Source organism: Prionailurus bengalensis, chromosome A1 (assembly GCF_016509475.1).
Source record: "Prionailurus bengalensis isolate Pbe53 chromosome A1, Fcat_Pben_1.1_paternal_pri, whole genome shotgun sequence".
Classification (NCBI taxonomy): domain Eukaryota; kingdom Metazoa; phylum Chordata; class Mammalia; order Carnivora; family Felidae; genus Prionailurus; species Prionailurus bengalensis.
The window spans coordinates 87,654,495-87,668,508 of NC_057343.1; the positions used below are offsets into that span (position 1 = coordinate 87,654,495).

Below are 14,014 nucleotides of genomic sequence, written 5' to 3' on the forward strand. Positions count from 1 at the left end.
TGTACCTCAAAATTAGTCACTCCCTCACACATACATACACACATTTTTCTGTTTGGGGTCTCATTTTCCTTAGATCTGACTTAATAGTGACTTTACAATTTTCTGGAATCAGAGTCTCAAGTTTGCTGCAAAGAACTCATTATTTCCCTATAAAACCTCATTGATCCAAGTAACATTTTTCTCTTCACCAGCATATTATTTTTTGTGACTGAGTCTGTCACTTGGAAGGACATAGGGGCCCTGTCCATCTACTTGCAAGCAAAGATAGGAGTTATTTATTCTGGGATCCCTGAAAGAGAGAAGACACTACTCCATTCTCACTCCAGCATCTTATATGACATTATGTATTGTTATCTCCCTGGAACAAAGCATTCTTTAGGGAAAACAAGCACCTACATCAGTGCCCTCTTGCATCCGACAGGCTGTAGTCTTTCCCAAGAACCTTCCACATGGCTCCCTTCACATCTTTGTTTCTCAGTGTGTAGATGAAAGGATTCAGAGTGGGGGTCACCAGACAGTAGAAGAGGGTTAGGAACTTGCCCTGGTCCTGGCTTGCCACATTCCCAGGCTGCATGTACATGTAGATTATAGTGCTATAGAAGAGAGACACTACAATCATGTGGGAAGAGCAGGTGTTGAAGGCCTTGCGCTTCCCAGCTGCAGACTGGATCCGCAGAACCGTGGCTACAATATAGCCATAGGAAATCAGTATTATGGTGAGGGGCACCAGGACAATGGGGATGGCCAAGAAGAAAGCCAGGCCTTCAACACGCCTAGTGTCCACGCAGGAAATGCGGATGATGGCTGGCATCTCACACACAAAGTGGTTGATGTGATGGTGACCACACCGCTCCAGGGACATTGTCAGTGGGGACATGAGGATGGAATTGGCAATCCCAGTGAGCCAGGCACAGGCTGCCAGTCGCAGGCACAGCTGTGGGTGCATGATGGTCATGTAGTGAAGAGGCTTGCAAACAGCCACAAAGCGGTCATAGGCCATGACAGAAAGAAGAATGCATTCAATGCCACCCACAGACAGGAACGCAAAGAGTTGTATGACACAGCCCATATAGGTAATGGTCTTTTGTGGGCCCCAGAGGTTTACCAGCATCTGAGGAATGCTGCTAGAAGTGTAACAGAGATCCAGGAGTGACAGGTTGCAGAGGAAGAAGTACATAGGTGTGTGCAGTCGAGGGTCCACCAGGGACAGGAAGATGATGGATGAGTTGCCCATGATAGCCAGAAAGTAAAACACCATGTTAGTGAAAAACAAGACCATCCCCAGCTTTGGCTGGTCAGAGAACCCAAGCAGAATGAAGTTTCCAGAGCTCTCATTATTTCTTTCCATCACACTTGGCTTGATAAACCTGTTTAGAGAGGTTAACATGTGTGGTGTTACTCATACAGAAAATGATGCACTTCATTTTTGTCCCAAGAAAATAGGTTTTTTCCACCTATTTAACTGGTCCACTTGCCTGACCATTGCCTGGAATTATAGGGTAAGGAGCTAAAAATATTTGTCTGTAAAGTGATGGAAGTTGTATAGTGATGGAAGTGTATATTGTATACACTTTACACACTGTAAAGTGATGGAAGTTGTATATAGTGATGCAAGTGTATATTGCCTCAATATCTTCTAATCTGGTTAAGTGAAATAAGTGGATAGATCCTTTAAAGAAACTTTTACTGATATAATGAGCAACAAAGTAATTTGGGGGAAAAAACAAATAATTTTCTCAGAATCCATTGACTTTGAGTGTATTTCTGCTGACAAATCACTCCCTAAAATTTGTGGAACAATAGCTTAACTTAATATAATCAGTTCTCATGTTTCCATGATTATAAACTCAACCGAAAAATAAAAAATGTATTGATGACTTACTATATGGTAGGCCCTGCAGGTATAAGTATAGACAGTACCTCTGTACAAAATATTTAAATTACTTCTGTAGTCAGGAAAGTAATAGCCTGGGGACTCTTGAAATAAGAAAGCCCTGAATTTACTTGATTCTGAATAGTTAATGATTTGGTCCTACCTCTTGACCCAGTGATTAAGGTAACATTAGGCAAAAGAACAAAAGTGGATGTGATTGCACAGAGGTGAGAGGATTTTCTTCTCTTCCATGTGCATTCACAAGATGAGCAGAAAATGAGGGATGTCCTTTTGCACATTCCAGCTCAACATAGCACTATGCCCAGAGGTCAACTAAAAGGAAATAAGAATCATTGTGCAGGTTTATTTTTGCAGCAGGTTTGGGAGTTTGGGGGAGGCCGGAGTTGGGTTTCCTGTCAACCTGCATTGCTTCAATAAGAGTTTGACTATTTACATTATTGAACAGACACCAAATACTTGACTTGCAAACTCCTCTAAAATTCAGAAATTAACAGAAAAAGATGTATGTCCTCCATGTCAATAATTAAATGCTAGCTGTATGGACTCAGTTTCCTGCCAGCAACTTGTTTGGGGTTCACAAACTACTGGAGAAGTTAAAATATGGAGTAAATGGAGAGTCTATGAATGCAAGCCTATAGATCCCACAGCTCTGCTGTCTATCTGTGGGGATGTCCACTTGTGGTCCAATCATAATGGGTCACAGACTCTAAACTCAGGAAGAAGTTATGGTCTGAGGTGAAGCCATATAGAAAGACCAATTCCAGCCAGAGTTTTTAAAAAATCAGCTTGAAAACTGTAGAAAACTTAAGATATGGCTTGGGAACTAAGTTATGAGTACAGCATATCTGCAGATCTTGTACTGAAAATGCACACAAAGAGCTAAAGTACATCAGCATGAATTGCAAATTTGGAAATTATAACATGAATACAAGGGATTTTTTTTCTTTTTTTGGTAGAAAATTCTTTACATTGAATATTTTTAAAATAAAAAGTTAAATTTAAAAAACACTTTGTAATGAGATGTAATTTTTGATTTGTAATCACCACACCTAAAGGGATGACACTTTTATTTTTCTTTCTTATTTTTGGCTGAAGAGCAATGCCCTAAACACAAAGGCCTGTCATCTATTCAGTGAATTACTTTCAAACAATTCATCCCAAAAGCAATACATGTTTGTTACAGAAAAATAAGAAAGCAAAGACCATTAAAGAAAAAAAAATAATTCCTTAATCCCATGTACCCATAGACAATAATTATTTACAAACTTACATATGTGTGTGTGTATGTGTGTGTGTGTGTGGATAAGAACACATAAGGCCTACTCTCTAAACATAAGGAATCATTCAATACTTCCCCATGTGTTAACTAATTGTTTTGCTCCAGGCCTGGAGTCTGATATCTTAGAGATACTAAGCCAAATACATGATCTCAACAGATCACAGTAATTAACTATATGGAATTTAGAAAAGAGAAAGTGGAGGCTTAATCATGCACATGAGGATATGCATTTTCAGAAATATGAAAGCCACTTCTTAGTGGTCCTGCGTCATTGGCATGGCAGATCTTATTGTAGATAACAAACACATCTGTCTTGGACATTCAATATTCCTTGGATCATCTAACAATCCTTACACAATCCACCCTGATCTGCCATCCTTGATTTCTGCCTAATGGGCTGAATGTCATACCCTAACCAATATTGTTCCCTCTACTGTTAAGTAACATTCAGTCTTGTCAACTATCTGTGGGTTTGGTTAGTAAGAGTACACTTGCTGGACTCAATCACTGTTGGGTCAACTGAACATTAGACCTATGACCACAAAAAGTTGTTGGACCCAAAGTGACCATTCCTTTTTATAACAAAACAATATTTTAAAGGTGTATTTATAAACTTGCAACAGAGCAAGAGAGTGTCTACCATTAGCTCTACACAAGAGAATTTTCCATCTGTATAATCACTCTGGCAAAGGTTTAGAGAGGTTTTACCCATTTCACAACCCCTCATCATTAACTCTTTCCATATAGCTGCCTTATCTGTTGGTAATGGTGTAGAGGATGAGGTGAGACAATTACATGGGGAGGAGAAAGACATTTATGAACTCAGAAGTAAGACATCTGGAAGGGAGATAATCTGCACATTTTCCAGATGACAGGATGTTTCATAAGGAGCCCTAGAATTGTTAGACCTTTGTTATAACGGATTGGGCATTGGAAATGGGGCTGAGAAGTACACGTGACCTGAGGTGAGTCACCACACCCTAGAGATCACATAGTTAAGAAAGCTCCCTTGAGTGAATTGCAGATCTCTGTGTCTCCATTTCCTCTACCATAGAACAGAGTTAACAATGCCAGACATGCTCTTTGTTAGGACTTTTAGAATACCATATTAGCTTGTACTGCTTGTTCTGAACGCTCTCAAGCTTCTTGAAATTGATGTTCAAACAGAGACTACTAAATACTGACAAAAGTGTGCAGAAATATAGGTTTATTACACATCTGAAATATATATTTGCCTAACCATACACATTCCTGATTATCTGTTACAGCAATGGTCTATTAGTCAGATCTATGAGACTTCAATAGGATTTAAACACCTTTGTCCCAGGATCTGAAATGTAGACCGAAACTCCTCATGGACCTGAGTATGATCATGAGAACTGGTTTCCTCTTATAAGGAGATATTAATGACTATATCACAGGGTTTTCAGAGCATTCCTTAAAATACTTGCATTTAAAGGCACTCAAGTGTTTTCTTTCAATGAAAATCAGAATATTTGTTAGGAAAAAATAGCAAAATAATCCCAAAAATATAAGACTCATGCTAAACATACAAAAACATCTGTATTCTAGAACATTGTTTTGAGAGCCCATGATCTCACATGAAATACATCTGCCAGAAAGTCTTTTTAGGTAACATTTCCTCTCACTGCAGCACTGTTTTCCATGTTTACTAACCTGCATCAAGTTCTCAGAAGAAACGATGAATAGATCTGGGATGAGAGGTTGTCCCTGGATTGATGAAACACCTTCCCAGAGTCACCTTCTCCTGTTAAAGGGGCAAGTTGCAGAAAAAGGGCAGCAAGGACATTTCTCCAAGAGGAAAAAGAATTCTCAAGGATGGAGCATGCTCAGAGCCCATGGCCGACATCTTGCCCTTGTCCTCACCAAGATTTTGAAGAGGTTCAGCTAAGTTCACAAGCTACAAAAAGCCATCAACTGATCTCTTGCTCATCCTGCTATCATGACAGACCAACAACCTACTCCTGACTCAGAGGTTTGCATGTGAACGATATCTCTATTCCAGTTTTAGAAAGGGAAATCTGGTGGTATAATGAGTGGAGAGTGGAGATGGTTGAAGACAAATGATGCTGGTCCAAAGATACAAAGAAAACAGGTGAAAAGAAACGTCCAAACCTTTACATTAAATTATTCTCTACTTGGAGATGGCCAACAGAAACAGAAGCCCTTTCTCTGATTAAGAAAATACTTTGATCTGTAGTTCTCTTGGGAAAATCAAACTGCAAAACCACTTAAGACAGGATTTTAAAATACTTTGTATGTTGTACAAATTATAGTTCTTTGAATATTGCTGTATAAATAAAATTAATGGATTCTCTTTTATTGCTAGTAGCATAAGCACATATACAGATCATTTCTAGCACCAACTCGTGTAACCTGAGAGGATGTACCCATTAGCTCTTCCCTAAATTAATATGAGTGTTTGGGAAAGCATGGGTGGGTAATTGGGGAGCCAAAAAGTAAGAAGTTTTCCTGAAAAAAAATTATTACATGTTAATTGGGAATCCCCTTTTTAGTTAAAATGGCAAATGTCTAGGGAACAAAAATGAAGATGATGAAACTAGTTGCACAGTTGATTTATTTGACCAAATCAATGTTGGCATTGGATTTAATACAGCTTTTCACATACAACATGGAAATGAAGGAAACAAGGAACATTGACTCTCTCTGAAATGTTGACCCAAGGGAAGAAGTACGTATTCAGGCTAATTTACAGGCTCAGTTACAAGGGCGGCTGGGGGCGGTGGTGGTTAGCACTCTGTAGTCACTGAAATGGGGTGACGAAATTCTGCCATCCCAGGAAAAAAATCAGCCTTCCCCTTGCTGCCTTCAAAGAGGAGCCAACACTAACCCCCACCCCAACCCAATGTTCCTTTCACACATTGAGCTGGAGGGAATTTTAAAGCTCTTCAAGCTTTTAGAAAATTAGCTTTAAGTCCCTGTAGATTTCTTAGAATGAGCTCAGGTTGTTTATGCGACTGAAATGCCTGAGTTCTTAGGTCTTTTTCCATCCTCTAGAGAGATAAGACCCTAAAGGGAGATAACTCAAGTGATTTTTGTGGAGGATGTAGAGGAAGGCAAATCATATAAACAGTTTTATTTCAGACCAATCACTAAGATGACTCAAGAGATGAGAGAGAAGAAAACTCATCCTAAACATTAATTGGTAAATTGCAAAAGACTGATAGAGTACTCATTTACCTGGAGTCACAAAATAATTTGACTAACATTTCTGCTGCATTTGAAAATGTTACATTGCATTTAAGGGAATATTAAAAGCATAAACTCTTTATATGAACAAGCTTTAATTCTGACCCACTGCTCAACACCTTGCTTAGTACCTGGGATGCAAAAATTCATGAGGCAGAGCTGCTGTCTTGTATATTCATGCACATAATTTCATTAGCATAAATTAGAAAGAAGATTGCCATAATTTACAAGTTAGATTTTACACACTTGGTTCATATTTCTGACAAAGGAAATGTAGCACAGTGAGAGAGGAGACAATTTTTTAGTTCGATCTTGAAGAAGGTTATTGAAATTGATAAAATGGTCACTAAATAGGAGAGACAGGGTTGTGCATCTAAAAAAATACTAATTAACAAGCGGTATAAACAAACTTAATTTCCTGCCTTTTGTAAGAAAACAATTCAGTATCTGTTTTTGTTTCTGTTCTATGTCCTAGGCACTATTCTAAACAATTTATTATTTAACCAAATGAGTTCATTGTTTCTTCCAGTGGTAGAACAGAAGAAGGCCCGGCATTAGATCTCTGTAGATTTGGATTCATTTCCAGACTCTACCACTCACAAGCTGTTTAACTGTGGACAGTTTAGGCTTCCTATGATACTTAGCTCCCATCCTCAACCTCTGCTCCCATCGTCCTTGGGCTTAAAATTGCATTTTATCTCAGAATCAGATAGGGCCTCTCTTGCCCTCTCCTCATTCACAAATTCTTTTGAAGAATGTAAAATCATTTATTTAGACCAAAGCTCTTATTTTGTTCTTGCTTAATCAGAATGAATTAATAACATTTTTAAGTTACCATATAAGGGAAAAATGTCCAAAAAACACAAAAGAAAATTTTCTATCACAGAGTCTAGACTATGGTAAAAATGATCTGGATGCTAAATATCGAAGAGCACTTGAAACAAAAAAAGAGACAAATTCATATGGAGACATGCCATGTTCATGAATAAGAAGATTCAACATGGTGAAGATACCAATTCACTTAAATTTGATCAATTGATTTATGCAATTTTGATCAAAATCTCAGTGACATTGTGGTGATACAGCAAGTTATTTCTGATTTATATAGAAAAGAAACAGAAGATTTAGATCACATTTTCAAAATAAGTTTAAAGAAAAAAATCACAGTACCTGCTCTTAGGGCTATCAAGCTAAAATAATCATGACAATATGGAATTAGTTAGAGGGTAAACACACAGATCAACAGAAGCCCAGAAATGGATCCACAGAAATGTAGTCTATTGATTTTTGACAAACAACCAGAAGCAATTCATCAAGCATTTTCAACAAATCGTTGGAACTGGGCATCCATACACAAAAAAAAAGATGATTGTGCAACTAAACTCTATACTTTCTACAAAATTAACTCAAATGTATTACAGATCCAAATGTAAAATGAAAAATTATAAAACTTTTAGCAGAAACAATAGAGAAAAATCTTTTGGGCCTGGAATTAGACAAAAAAAACCCTCTTAAACATGACACCAGAAGTCAAATATATCAGAAAAATTGATACATTGGATTTAATCCAAATGAAAACTTCTGCAATCAGACACTGTTAGGAAAATAAAATAATCCCCCAACTTAGAGGTTGGGATTGAATATTTTCAAGTCACACATCCATCACGTGAATTTCTTCCATAATTGTTAAAGAACATTCAAAACTCTTCAGAAAGGAAAAAAAAAACAATAAGCCAATTCTTTTTTTTTTTTTTTAAATATTTTTTTTTCAACGTTTGTTTATTTTTGGGACAGAGAGAGACAGAGCATGAATGGGGGAGGGGCAGAGAGAGAGGGAGACACAGAATCGGAAACAGGCTCCAGGCTCTGAGCCATCAGCCCAGAGCCTGACGCAGGTCTCGAACTCCCGGACCGCGAGATCCTGACCTGGCTGAAGTGGGACGCTTAACCGACTGCGCCACCCAGGCGCCCCATGAAGCATTCATTTTAAATTGAATTCCCATTATTTGCTTTACATGTTGCCCCAGCCACTTTCGGATGACTTTGCTTTCCCATGTACCCACACAGCAGGGATAAAATCTACTGTTCAGAGGCTAGAAGGAATGGTATAATTAAAAGAAAGTTTTCTGTTATCATTATGTAGCACAGTGCCCTCCTGGTGTAATATACAAGACTCTAATGAAGTTGGTTCAAGTGAGTCTGCATCTCTGAGCCTGCTCAGCTAGGGGACACTGTGTCTGAAGAGTAATTATGCAAGGTAGGATCTCAGCTTTTAAATTGCAGCACATCCCCATGCAAATCCAAATGTGGTGTATACGCTGGCCCCAGGTGAATATTCCTCCAGTGAAATTTTATCTTACTTGTATTGTTTTGTTACATAAAACCTTTGTTTTCATGACTTAAGGTCAATTACTCCACCTATACACCATAAACAAACTCTCTGAGATTGAAATATCAATTTCCATATGACGCTACTTTTTTTTGTTTTGTTTTTCCAAATATTTTTACAGATCACCGGAATTCCACAACTTCTAGCTGCTCTAACTCAGCTCTATGGTCAAATCTTTATCACTATTCCACCTCCTCTCTTCTTTACTTTATTATTTCTTATATCATATTTTATTACATTAACTACACATGTATAGTACTTTAGTCCAATTTATTTCCATTTGATGAAATTTGGAGGAGCATTTCTGAGTCAGATTCCTAAGTCCCTAAATCACTGGCCATTTCATGGATGGGTTGATTCCCCACTCCATCTCCTGAAACTCCTTTTCACCATTAACTGTATATAAGGGTAAGGTTTGGTTGAAGCAAAATTTGCCCACTGCTGCAGTGTCAATGCTAGGACAATTGTCATGGATCTTAGTGGCAGTGTATCTGAGGAGGTATGACTGGATGAGCATCCTATAACCAGATTAATTCCTTTGATTTCCTTACAGTTCCCAAAATATATGGGTGTTTAGTAAATGCTTGTTTACTTGACCCATTGAAAATTTATCACAGAAATAGCATAGCTACAGAAAGTTTTAGGTGAAGGAATAAAACCACTTGGGAAATGATGACCCAGACTGTGGCCAGTGCCCTGCTCCAGATCAGCAGGAAATAAACTCATCACATGTTTGTGGATGCTTTGCTAGTGGTTTTCATGTCACAGAGTCTCACCAAAGAGAATAAGGATAAAGAAAATGACTGGCATTTGGGCCAATAAATAAAATTCCTTCAATCTTTTATTTCCAGGATAATGCCAGCTGGTTGATTTCTTGAGCTTAAAATGGAAACTTTTAAAATGTTTATTTTTGGGAAGGGTGACTCAGTTGGTTAAGTGTCCAACTTCAGCTCAGGTCATGATCTTGTGGTCTGTGAGTGGGAACCCCATGTCAGGCTCTGTGTTGACAGCTCAGAGCCTGGAACATGCTTCAGATTCTGTGTCTCCCTCTCTCTGCCTCTCCCGAACTCATGTTCTGTCTCTCTCTGTCCCTCAAAAATGAATAAAATGTTTAAAAAATTTTATTGTTTATTTTAATCAAAAGAAAGGCCACATTTGGCTACCAAACAGTCCAAAATTTAACTGCATAGAGCCTATAATCACAAAAGGCAACTGATGAAATGGACAACTCAATGGGAAATGAGAAATATTTGACAGAAACTGAGCTGTATCTTGCATACTCACTTGTTTTGTAACTTTAAGCAACTCTCCTAGCCTTCCTGTGTTTTTTCACATCATTTGCAAATGGAGTTAAAAAAAATTCTGCTTCTATATGTCTTGGGTTCATTTTTATAATACAGAAGGATGATAGAAACAAATGAATTGAATGTTATTCTTAATATATCCAAAATATCTCACTGAATGACTTTGAAACAATTTTTCCATTTCCATCCCGACATATTATCATAGTCTGTGGACCCACTCTTCTTCCAGCCTAAATTTGTATTATCTACTAACAATGAACCAGCATACTTACCCTGAGTCTCCACCTACACACACACACACACACACACATACCACATTTATACTAGGATGCTAAAGTATTCATGAAAGCCCTCTGAGAGTTTTTAAGGGAACTTTTTTACTTAATATAAAAGAAGTATTGGGGCGCCTGGGTGGCTCGGTTGGTTAAGCGTCCGACTTCGGCTCAGGTCATGATCTCGCGTTCTGTGAGTTCGAGCCCCGCGTCAGGCTCTGTGCTGACAGCTCAGAGCCTGGAGCCTGTTTCAGATTCTGTGTCTCCCTCTCTCTGACCCTCCCCCGTTCATGCTCTGTCTCTCTCTGTCTCAAAAATAAATAAACGTTAAAAAAATTTTTAAAAAGAAGTAATTGAAGAGCATTTCTTATACCTAGGATTTCTTATGCCTAGGAGAAAGCATTTTTCACCTTGCAGGTATTCAGTGGGAAAATACTAAAGTCAATTATTATTAAAACCTAGATCTAAATAACGAAATTAAATCTATTTCAAAAGGAATAGACTGGTAATTTCTGTGGTGCATGGAAAGAAAAGAAATATTATTGAGGAAACACCTCATACTTGACATTTCTTACCTCATTTAATCTCTACTACAACCTTGTAAAATGAGGGTATTTACACCCATAGTATAGATAAAAATGGCTAGACTCCAAGAGATAACTGGTAAGAGGATAAATCAATTCCAAACCCAGATATGGGTGATATCTCCCAGGCTTTGTTTGCAGCATCATTCACATCCAGCAAAGGTGGGCATGTATTCAGCACACTGTAGGATGATTTGTAGTTGATGTAAGGAGTTGGACTGAAATTATTTCTAAAACCATGATTTCCAAATCTGACTGTCATTGGTGACACATAGAGAATGTCTTAAAAACAGAGATGCCTCCAGCCCATGCCTGGTGTTTGTGATGCAATAAATCTAGGAGATTACTTAGAAATTTGTATCTTTAGAGTTCTGATGCAAAACCAAGTTTTCAAACTATTGTTCTTAGCAAATTCCAATACAATAACTTCGGCCATCAAACATTGTTTTGTGGGGGCAGTGGTAACTAATCTGAAATAAGTTCTGTTTAATAAGAAATATGTGTAGATGATTATAGCAATCTGCCAATGAAACAAAAGTCATTCATCTTATTCCAATGTGTTTCATTTGCTATGTTCTTTCCAAAGACTCAGACTCCCAACTTGAGACAACTATCTTGTAAATGCTGTGGCTTTAAGAGAAGATCTAAGAAAAGGTACAAATAACCCATTATAGAGATTATAATGCTAAGTGCAATAAGTTAGAGAAAGACAAATACCATATGATTTCACTTATATGTGAAATCTAAGCAACATAACAAATAAGCAGAAGGGACGAGAGAGAGAGGCAAACCAAGAAACAGATGCTTAATTATAGAGAACAAAGTGATGGTTCCCAGAGGGGAATGTTGGGGGCGGGGAATGGGCTAAATAGGTAATGGGGATCAAGGAAGGCACTTGTTGTTATGAGCACCTGGTGTTGTATGTAAGTATTAAATCACTATATTATACACCTAAAACTAATATTATACTATATATTAACTAATGAACTAAAATAAAATCTTAAAAAGTCAAAAAAAAAATGAAAACAGGAAACTCCTCACTTAAGAAGAAACAACCAACATCTCGGGCAGAGTACTCTGATTTAACTGACGTTGTCTTGCTCATCTCTGAGAAACTACCACGGTCATAAATAAAGGAGCTTCAAGAGGAGACCACTGGTGTTGCCTCATTTTTATTTGACATCTCATGACATAATCTGCACACTCTGTGCTTTGAATTAGTGCTACAGGTCCCCTTCAGTTGTGGATGAAGCCCAAAGATGGATAGAAGGCAAGTATATTGGAGATTTCCTGAAGTAGCCACCTTTAAACAGAAGGAAACCATTTCATATCCAGAGATCTGGGGATGGGGTCACACTCAAATCATCATGCCCAGCTGCATTCACTTAACTCTTTGAATATTAGTTCACCACATTGTCTCATACATATCTAAGAGAGCAGCTCCAGAACATCATCTATATTACCCCTGCATTCCTCTTTCTTAGGCTTCCCTGTCCTCCTTCTCCCCCTTCAGGAGCTTTCTCATTGCTCCCTTTACATCTTTGTTCCTCAGAGTATAGATAAGGGGGTTGACACTGGGAGTGACGATGGTGTAGAAGAGGGTGAGGAACTTGCCTTGGTCTTGGGAGTAGCTATTGGCTGGCTGCAGGTACATGTAGATGATGGTTCCATAGAAAAGAGAGACCACCGTTAGGTGAGAAGAGCAGGTGTTGAAAGCTTTCTTGCACCCTGCTGCTGATTTGATCCTAAGCACAGTGGCAGAAATCATGCCATAGGAGATGAGGATCAGGGAGAGGGGCACCAGGAGAAGGGCAACACCCAGGACAAAGGCAAATGCTTCCACCAACATGGTGTCTTCACAGGACATGGCAATAAGAGCAGGCATCTCGCACAGAAAGTGGTCCACTTTGTGGCGCCCACATCGGGAGAGTTGCATTGTCTGGGGACACATGACAAAGGAATTTAGAAAGCCACAGAACCAGGACACAATCACCAATTGCAGGCAGAGATGTGGGTGCATGACCACAGTGTAGTGCAGGGGCCGGCAGACGGCCACGTAGCGGTCATAAGACATGACAGCCAGGAGAACACACTCGGTTGAGCCCAACACCATGTAGATATAGAGCTGGGCCACACAGCCTTGGTAGGTGATGGTCTTCTCTGGACCCCAAAGGTTCCACAGAAGCTGGGGAGCGATGCTGGTTGTAAAGCAGAGGTCCAAGAAAGAAAGGTTCCCAAGAAAGAAGTACATGGGAGTGTGGAGCCTGGTGTCCATGATTGATAAGAAAATGATGGCACTATTGCCCACAAGGGCCAGGATGTAGAAGACCAAGACAAAAGCAAAGAGAATTACCTCCAGTTGAGGTCGATCAGAAAAGCCCACCAAGATGAATGCTTGTTGGTAACTGTCATTGTCTCTTCCCATAATCTTCACCAGCTCTATGGAAACACACAAGAAAGTATTGGATAAGACAGCAAATGGAGACTGTGCCCAGCACTCTCCAACTTCTATGTGTAGATCCATGAAGTTAGGAGACTCATTTGCCCTTTAACATTTTTTTATCATAGACTTATTGATAGCTATTGTATGCAAAGCAGTATGTCTGATTATCCTGGAGAGTAGATGGATTAACTCAGAAGTTGCCCTCCTTGGTGAATAATGTTTGTAAATAATGAGAAGGGAGAAGGTAAAAGTTCTCTAAAAGATTTGTTAAAAAGCTCAGTGTTTTGCAAATTATTCCCAATTGATCAGGGAAGCCCCTATAGCAGAGTTTACATTATAGGACACAGTTGTACCTGAGAGGTTTTGTTTTGTTTTGGTTTGGTTTGGTTTGGTTTGGTTGTTTTTCAAATAACAAATAATAATTTTACATGATGTATGTTAAGCGAAATATGTTTCGAGTAGAGAAAGTAGTACATGCACAGACACATAGAACCAAACTCACAGATGATGTTCAGGAAATTCACAAATATACATGTAGGGAAATTCCTTAACAACATGTAATTTTATTGAGATTACACACAGTAACTTTTGACATTCACTATAAGAAAGAGCTGAGAT

General features: G+C 38.6%; 2 protein-coding genes across 2 annotated transcripts; both read right to left on the bottom strand.

Moving 5' to 3' along the window:
• Positions 1-397: 397 nt before the first annotated feature.
• LOC122479170 (putative olfactory receptor 2W6) lies at positions 398-1,348 on the bottom strand. The gene has a single exon (XM_043573252.1). The coding sequence runs from the start codon at positions 1,346-1,348 to the stop codon at positions 398-400; it is 951 nt and encodes a 316-aa protein (XP_043429187.1).
• An 11,085-nt stretch (positions 1,349-12,433) lies between these two features.
• Positions 12,434-13,381, bottom strand: LOC122470918 (putative olfactory receptor 2W6). The gene has a single exon (XM_043559182.1). It carries the CDS (start codon positions 13,376-13,378, stop codon positions 12,434-12,436), a length of 945 nt encoding a protein of 314 aa, XP_043415117.1. The 5' UTR covers positions 13,379-13,381.
• Positions 13,382-14,014: the final 633 nt, after the last annotated feature.

Excerpts from the sequence above, each read along its gene's own strand:
- LOC122470918 (XM_043559182.1), bottom strand. The coding sequence starts at position 13,378 with ATGGGAAGAGACAATGACAGTTACCAACAAGCATTCATCTTGGTGGGC.
- LOC122479170 (XM_043573252.1), bottom strand. The coding sequence starts at position 1,348 with ATGGAAAGAAATAATGAGAGCTCTGGAAACTTCATTCTGCTTGGGTTC.